This window comes from Solenopsis invicta, chromosome 4, assembly GCF_016802725.1.
Source record: "Solenopsis invicta isolate M01_SB chromosome 4, UNIL_Sinv_3.0, whole genome shotgun sequence".
NCBI lineage: Eukaryota > Metazoa > Arthropoda > Insecta > Hymenoptera > Formicidae > Solenopsis > Solenopsis invicta.
Genome location: NC_052667.1, coordinates 6,298,403 through 6,306,774, shown reverse-complemented (window position 1 = coordinate 6,306,774; position 8,372 = coordinate 6,298,403). Strand labels below are relative to the sequence as shown.

The 8,372-nt window shown below is 29.7% G+C and overlaps 3 protein-coding genes across 3 annotated transcripts; all 3 read right to left on the bottom strand.

Annotated features, from left to right (window-relative positions):
• Positions 1 to 1,310: 1,310 nt before the first annotated feature.
• Positions 1,311 to 2,476, bottom strand: LOC105196237 (allergen Tha p 1). The gene is made up of 2 exons (XM_011162048.3): positions 2,196 to 2,476; positions 1,311 to 1,880 (listed from the first exon to the last, which is right to left on the bottom strand). Exons 1-2 carry the CDS (start codon positions 2,398 to 2,400, stop codon positions 1,741 to 1,743), a joined length of 345 nt encoding a protein of 114 aa, XP_011160350.1. The 5' UTR covers positions 2,401 to 2,476; the 3' UTR covers positions 1,311 to 1,740.
• Positions 2,477 to 3,066: 590 nt separating this feature from the next.
• On the bottom strand, positions 3,067 to 4,660 carry LOC105196235 (ejaculatory bulb-specific protein 3). Its single transcript, XM_011162047.3, has 2 exons — positions 4,429 to 4,660; positions 3,067 to 4,099 (listed from the first exon to the last, which is right to left on the bottom strand). The coding sequence occupies exons 1-2, from the start codon at positions 4,631 to 4,633 to the stop codon at positions 3,960 to 3,962; spliced, it is 345 nt and encodes a 114-aa protein (XP_011160349.1). The 5' UTR covers positions 4,634 to 4,660; the 3' UTR covers positions 3,067 to 3,959.
• A 1,087-nt stretch (positions 4,661 to 5,747) lies between these two features.
• On the bottom strand, positions 5,748 to 6,932 carry LOC105196234 (allergen Tha p 1). Its single transcript, XM_011162046.2, has 2 exons — positions 6,649 to 6,932; positions 5,748 to 6,310 (listed from the first exon to the last, which is right to left on the bottom strand). Exons 1-2 carry the CDS (start codon positions 6,851 to 6,853, stop codon positions 6,171 to 6,173), a joined length of 345 nt encoding a protein of 114 aa, XP_011160348.1. The 5' UTR covers positions 6,854 to 6,932; the 3' UTR covers positions 5,748 to 6,170.
• Between the last annotated feature and the right edge of the window lie 1,440 nt (positions 6,933 to 8,372).

The following is an 8,372-nucleotide window of genomic DNA, read 5'->3' as shown; positions in this document are numbered from 1 at the left end:
AAGTTTACCGCTACACACGCTCTATTTTACTTACTTAAGCAAACCAGTTTGGTGCAATATATCAAATAATTTTTCATATTTATTCTAGTCGATTGCGCACGACTGGACGATTAGAATGACTGTGGAGTTTGATAATCTACACGCTCCAATAAACTTGCGTGCTTCCGCAAGTTGACGAATACTTGAAAATAATTTTCCAAAAAGTTGAAATACCTTTCTAAACCTATAAATACGGAACAACCAAATTGTAACAGCATTTCCATAAGATCTCACTAATGAGCGCCACTACTTGATCAATCTTAAATCCGAAATCCGAAACATATCTGCAATTTGAATAAAAACATAATTATAAAATGTACCGTAAAAAGATTAACAAATAAATTTATTTTTATTCCAAATAGCTCACGAATCTTGCAATATAAAAGACGCATTATATTCTTTTTTTCGAAATAGTTTTATCATTAGAAGGATCTTACGTAAGAAAAAGTGAAGAAAACACAAAAATAAGTGAGATAAATTACACTGTAAGGCAATCAAGTGCGCCAATGTCACGTAAAGTATAACTGATGTGTGAATCGAGGGAAAGTCGGGAAAGCGAAAGTCGGCGGAAAGATTGCGTTCAGTTCGATCGGTATTTCCGCGATGTAACGCGTGATGACGTGAGGAATATATCCCGAAAGTACATCGCACAGTGAATTGCAAATATTTCTAAACATGAAATCAACGAAAATTAAACTATACGCCGTCATAAGATGACAGCGCACGCTTGTTTTGCTAGTAAATTTTTTTTTTAATACAAGATGGCTTTCTACGCATTATTAACTACAAATAATTTAATTAATTATTATTCTTTTTCTTTCTTTGCAAAAATTAATTCAATTGGCCCCTAAAAAATGTTTTGAATTACAACCAACTAAAGCAATTTTTTTCTCGATCTGAAATTCGGAAGCTAATAAAAATACATTCTTCAAGTAGTTTTACATTGTAATAAAATTCTAATTTAAATTTTGATTATAAAAACATATTAAAAATTTAAAAGATGCAATACTATTATGTGCTGACTAAAATGTTTTTAATTACTACTACACGTTATTCAAATTTTTTATTCATTTTTTAATAAATCGTGATTATAAGGGAAAGCAATATTACTTCTCAAAAATAATTGGGTCCAAAATCATATTACGGATCAACAAATGTTTATAATTTTAACTCCAAGCCAATACATGTATTAAATGCAAAAATATGTACAATAAACGGTTAATAATTTTATTTAAATGTTTATGACTTTGTACTTAATTAAAAAAGACAAGTTCTTCACAGTATATTTATTTAAAAAACAATTACCTTTCCAGGTTACAATTTATTACAATTTAATATATTTTTAGTTTTTTAACAATCTATTTCTGTTGAGGTAATACAAGTTGCATATTAATCTAATTAATTTGTACAAAATATTTTTTTAAAATCCCATTAGGTACATAAACGTAAAACTAACTAACAAATAAACGTGATCCCTAAAATCAAACCCCAGGCATTAATGCTACGATCTGTACTATCGCTTATTACTTCCCTTTCCCTTCCCATACTACCGTTTACCAATACTATTTATCAAGTTATAAACCATTATAAGCATATGTTTTTATATAAAAAAATTAATTGGAAAAGTCTGGATATAGTATGCGTCGGAAGATTCATTATTCATTTTTGTTGCCACTAGTCATTGATTTGCATTCTTTTCCTTTAGGAGTGGGCATCTTCAAGTATTAATTTCCAAGTATCGGGTTCGTTCTGTTCGTACCACTCAGTAGCTGTCTTTACAAGTTTTTTTTGTTTTTCAGTACATTTTTCACACTTAGTTTTTAACATATCTTTGAATATATCTGAAACCACGAGAGAATATTCTTATATATTTTATTCATTCTATTTCATAGTAAACCATTTCGCTCATTGCTTAAAATGTATATTATCTAAATAAAATTAAAGAGTACAAGCTATATTTAGAAAATCAAAAATTTTTCTTCAAGAATACTGATTTTTTTTATACAAAAATATAATTTATTTGTCAGAAAAATCTTATTTGACATAATATACCTTTTAAAAACTATCAAGATCTCGTTTTCATCGTGGAGAAAAATCGACATTTTATTGATCAAAGAATTGATTACAAAAAAAAATAATTAGGTAATAATATATACCTGATAAATACTGCTTTTCTTTTGCGCACGGTACTCTTTTAAAATAGCAATCTTCAGCTCTTCGTCGCCAAGCGTCATCTGACAGAATTTTTAGAACATCGATATCATCAATTTCACGAGGGTAGAGTTCTAACTCTTCTCCAAAAACGCACATCAGTACGTTCATTGCAACAATGATCAATGCGATACTACTCAATCGAGCCATAGTTTCACAGTTACAATACTTAGACACTAAATTGTATCAATCGTACATTGCATTTATATACAATTTACTTAACGACAAAAAATATATGAGATAAGCTTTATGTAAAATACAAAGAGGAAAAAAACTTAATGATACGTTCTTGATAAAAATCTGAACATTACGCATATTTTCTAAGATAAAACGTATACATTTAATTGCAAATTTATTAGTTAATAATATTTTTATTTACGTGCAACACTTTTTTCAAAATCTGAATCATTCGCTCAGCGATCACGTGGCACCTAATTTCACCAGGCTGCATTCAGAAAAATCGCCCAGATATCATTTTATCCTTATTTAACATTTGGTAAACAACAAGGATAAAATTGTATTCTAATGTTTCTGAATGCAGCTTTAAAAGTAAATAAATAAATAAATAAGAAAAAAGGATGAATGTCGCTCGCACCTATAGGATTTGCGTCGCGGATGGAAGGAGTGTCCTTCGTGATGCGGATTCGCAGTGGGGAAAACGTTTCTTGATTTATAGTGTAGAAGAAGTCACGTTTCAGGATATGCGGCGTTTTTTTTTTATTTAATTTATCATTTAAAATTCAATTACCTTGTTTACGCGAATTTCAATTACTATATTATCGTGCATTAATAAATATTACATCCATATTAAATTACTTAAATACGCTTATTTATTACCACAGACAGCACAAGGATAACCGAAGAACATTCATGATCTATAAAATATCTTATAAGAATATTGAAAATATCTATAAATCATCCGTTTTATGTCTTGTGATATTTAATAGACACTTATTTACTGGACATCCATGATAAATCTATTTATGAAATTTGATGGGTCCTAATGTGTCCGTAGGATATTCGATGAACGTCAAATAGATGTAATAAAAGAAAGTATCCGGACTTATAATTTACATTAAAAACACATTAAAATCATTTGTTAAAAAATATATGTGAATTAAAAAATATCGTATAAACTATTTTGTACCTAAACTTGCACTAATCTATACAATCGCATAATAATAGATGAAGGAAGAAAAAGAAAATTCATATTTCGCTTTTTGAAAATAACTTGATAAATATTAATGCGACGCAATTCTTAACAACACCAGTTTATTACTAATGTGCACAATTTTATAATTAATTATGCAATACGTGTTCTTTACAGTGTATTATGCAATACGTGTTCTTTACAGTGTGTTTAAGAAAAGTGCATTTCCAAGTTACAATTTATTGCAGTGTAATATATATTTTTTTAATATTCTTTTGTTACGGTAATATTTATATTACATAACTATAATAAAATAACTTTATATTGCATAACAGTTAAATTGATTTGTACAAAATATTTCTTTTAAATCATTAGGTACCACCGTTTGTTATTTTCCTCTCCCATATACTACCGTTTACCAATGCTATTTATCAAATTATAAACCCTATTATAAGTTTTTATGTAATGAAATTAATCGGAAATGTCTGGATATGGCATACGTCGAAAGATGGATTATACATTTTTGTTGCCAGTAGTCATTGATTAGCATTCCTTTCCTTCATGAGTCGACATTTTCAAGTACTAATTTCCAAGTATCCGGTTGGTTCTTTTCGTACCACTCAGTAACTGTCTTCATACATTTTTTTCGTGTTTCAGTACATCTTTTGCAGTTAGTATTTAGAGCATATCTAAATTTATCTAAAATTACGAGAGAATATATTTTAACATATTTTATTCATTCTAGTTCATACTAATCGATTTTACTCTTGCTTAATAAGTATATCATCTAAATAGACTTAAAGATTACAAGCTATATTCAAAAATCCAAAAGTTTTTTTTTAATAATGTTTTCTTTATACAAAAATATAATTTATTCGTCAGAAAAATCTCTTATTTGATATAATATATCTATTAAAAATTATCAAAATCTCGTTTTCATCGTAAAAAAAAATCGATTATTCATTGATCAAAGAATCGATTATAAAAAAAAAAAAAAAATAATTCACTAATAGTATATACAGATATACCTTCTAAATACTTCTGTTCTTCTGTACACGGTGCTCTTTTAAAATAGCAATCTTCGATGTTTCCTCGCCAAGCGTCATCTGCCAGAAGTTGTGGAACATCGAGCTCATCAAGTTCAGGAGGGTAGAGTTCTAACTCTTCTCCAAGAACGCACATCAGTACGTTCATTGCAACAATGATCAATGCGATACTATTCAATCGAGTCATAGTTTCACAGTGACGATACTTAGACACTAAATTGCTAAGAAATCGTACATTGCATTTATATACAATTTACTTAACGACAAAAAATATATGAGGTAAGCTTTATGTGAAATACAAACAGGAGAAAAACTTAATGATACGTTTTTGAAAAAAAAATTGAGCTTCACGCATATTTTCTAAGATAAAACGTATATATTTAATTGCAAATTTATTAGTTAGAAATATTTTGATTTACGTGCAACAATTTTTTGAAAATCTGAATCATTCGCTCAGCGGTTACGTGTCATCTAGTTTCACCAGGCTGCATTCAGAAAAATCGCCCAGATATTTTATCCTTGTTTAACATTTGGTAAACAACAAGGATAAAATTGTATTCTAATGTTTCTGAATGCAGCTTTAAAAGTAAATAAATAAATAAATAAGAAAAAAGGATGATTGTCGCTCGCACCTATAGGATTTGCGTCGCGGATGGAAGGAGTGTCCTTCGTGATGCGGATTCGCGGTGGGAAAAACGTTTCTTGATTTATAGTGTAGAAGTCACGTTTCAAGATACGCGGCGTTTTTTTTTTTTTTTAATTTAATTTATCATTTAAAATTCAATTATCTTTTTTACGCAAAATTTAATTACCCTATTATTAAACGTTAATAAATATTACGTACTAAATTACTTAATTACGCTTGTTTATAACCACATATAGCACAAGGATATTCATGAAGAACATCCATGATTCTTTCCTATAAGATATCCTGCAAGGATATTGAAAATATCCATAAATCATTCGTTTCAAGCCTTATGATATTTACTAGACACTTGTTTACTGGACATCCATAAGAAATTTGTTCATGAAATTTTATGGGTGATAATGTGTCCATATGATATTCGATAAGTGTCGAATAAATGTAATAAAAAGAGACACCCAAAATTATAATTTATATTAAAAACAGACTAACATATATTTCTTAAAAAATATATGTATATTGAAAATAAATCCTATAAACTATTTTGTACTTAAACTTGCACTAATCTATACAGTCGTATAATAATGGATAAAGGAAGGAAGAGGAACACCATATTTTGCTTTTTGAAAATAACTTGGTAAACACTAACGCGACACAATTCTTAACAACACTAGTTTATTAGTAAATGTCTTTGATATTACAATGAATTATGCAATAAATGTTCCTCACAGTGTATTTGTTCCAGAAAATAGCTTTTCCAAATTGCAATTTATTGCAGTGTAATATATTTTTATTTTTTAAGAATCTTTTTTTTGTTAGGGTAATATAAATATTATCCTAACTAAATTACATATCAGCTAAATTGATTTGTACAAAATATTTCTTTTAAATCATAAGACACTACCGTTTGTTATTTCCCTCACCCACATACTACCGTTTACAAATATTATTTATTAAATTTTAAACTATATTATAAATTTTTATATAAAGAAATTAATTGGAAAAGTCTGGATATAGTATGCGTCGGAAGATTCATTATTCATTTTTGTTGCCAATAGTCATTGATTAGCATTCTTTTCCTTTAGGCTCGGGCATCTTCAAGTATTATTTTCCAAACATCGGCTTCGTTCTGTTCGTACCACTCAGTAATTGTGTTCATAATTTGTCTTTGTTTATCAGTACATCTTTCGCAGTCAGTTCTTACAGCCTCTCTGAATAAATCTGAAACCACGAGAAAATATTCTCATATATTTTATTTATTCTAGTTCATACTAATCGATTTCGCTCTTGCTTAATAAGCATATTATCTAATAGAGCTAAAGAGTCCCAAGCTATATTCAGAAAACCCAAAGTTCTTCTTCAAGAATACGGGTTTTTTTTATACAAAAATATAATTTATTCATCAAAAAAATCTCTTATTTGACATAATATACCCATTGAAAACTATCAAGATCTCGTTTTCATCGTAAAAAAAAATCGATTATTCATTGATCAAAAAATCGATTATAAAAGAAGAAAGAAATAATTTAATAATTTAATAATATTATATACAGACATACCATTTAAATACTTCTGTTCTTCTGAGCACGGTCCTTTATTCAAAAAGCAATCATCGCTTTGTTGTCGCCAAGCGGCATCTGCCAGAAGTGCCACAACATCGAGATCATCAAGTTCACTAGGATAGAGTCCCAAGTCTCCTGCAAAAACGCACATCAGTGCGCTCATTGCAACAACGATCAATGCAATATAGTTTAATCGAGCCATAGTTCCACAGTCGCAGTACCTGGATACTAGATTGCTAACGAATCATACATTGCGTTTATATACCGTTTACTTGACAAAAAATATATGAGGTAAACGTTAATAGTACATACATTAAACGTAATAATACATTATGAAACATGAAGCCGACTTTTGTTGTTCTCGACTGAAGATGACGTTTTCAATACAAGGCGTAGCGGAGCACGCAAAGCGCGCTTAGCGCAGCCGAGTGCTAAAAACAGTGTGCGAGGTCGAGGACGCGCCTATGTTACATACGATATTTTATGCGAAGGAAGTATGTTTTCCGCGGCATTTCAAGAAAAACAAGCGTGATGTTTCCTGTCACTGCCTATTCTGATTATAAGTTATGAGAGAATAATATAGGATTAAAGATTAAAGATTAAGGATTTTCTTTTTTTTTTTAATTTTCGCACAATGACTGAAAATGTATATTCGCGCCTATTCTGTAAATGTTATGACAGAAAACTGTCGAATTGCTGTGACATGTTCGGTGTCTTATAAGGACTTTACGTTATAAATGGCACGCAAATCTGCTTAACTGTATTCATTTAAATTAAAAAAGTCCGATTTGAAACACGGTCCGATTTACATCACTCTCCTTTATACATAGATATATCTGCTAATTTTTTATCTTCTTATGTGCTCTTTTCAAATAGCAATCTTCGTCTCTTTTTCGCCAAACGAGAAAGAAATTTTAGAACATCGAGATCATCAAGGTCATTAGGGTAGAGTTCCAACTGTTCTGCAAGAACGCACATCAGTACGTTCATTGCAACAATGATCAATGCGATATTGTTTAATCAAGCCATAGTTCCTGGTACTTGGACACTAAATTGTTAACGAATCGTACGTTGCATTTATATACAGTTTACTTAACGGCAAAAAATATATCAGGTAAGCTTGACGGTCTGTCTTCGCTTCGCGTATCACTTGGCGCGAAACGTGACCTCGCCTCTTGATATAAAATACGAACAGGAGAAGAACCTAATAATACATGTAACATACAATTTAAATAAGAAGGCCTATTCGGTCAGCTGGATCTTAGTGCTTTATATATACGTGTGATTTTATATACTTTCTCAGACTCAACCAAACTGCGCGCCGTTACTTTCGGTCATATAACAAAGTTATAATCGAATAAGAGTTAGTAATATCACTTTTATTAAATTAAAATTAATTTAATAATACTTGATGCTTGCTAGCATCTATATTAACCCTTTCCCCTCCTGAAAAAATTAATAATACATGTTTGAGAGAATATTAAGCATTATGTATATTTTCTAAGATAAAACGTATATATTTAATTTAGTAATTAATAATTCTGATCTACGTGCATCAACATTTTTTTGAGAATCTGAATCATTCGCTCAGTGGTCACATGGCTCATAATATTACCAGGCTGCGTTTAGAAAAATCGCTCCGGTGCACCCAAATATCATTTTATCTTTGTTTAACATTTGGTAAACAACAAGGATAAAATGGTAGTCTAATATTTTTAAAT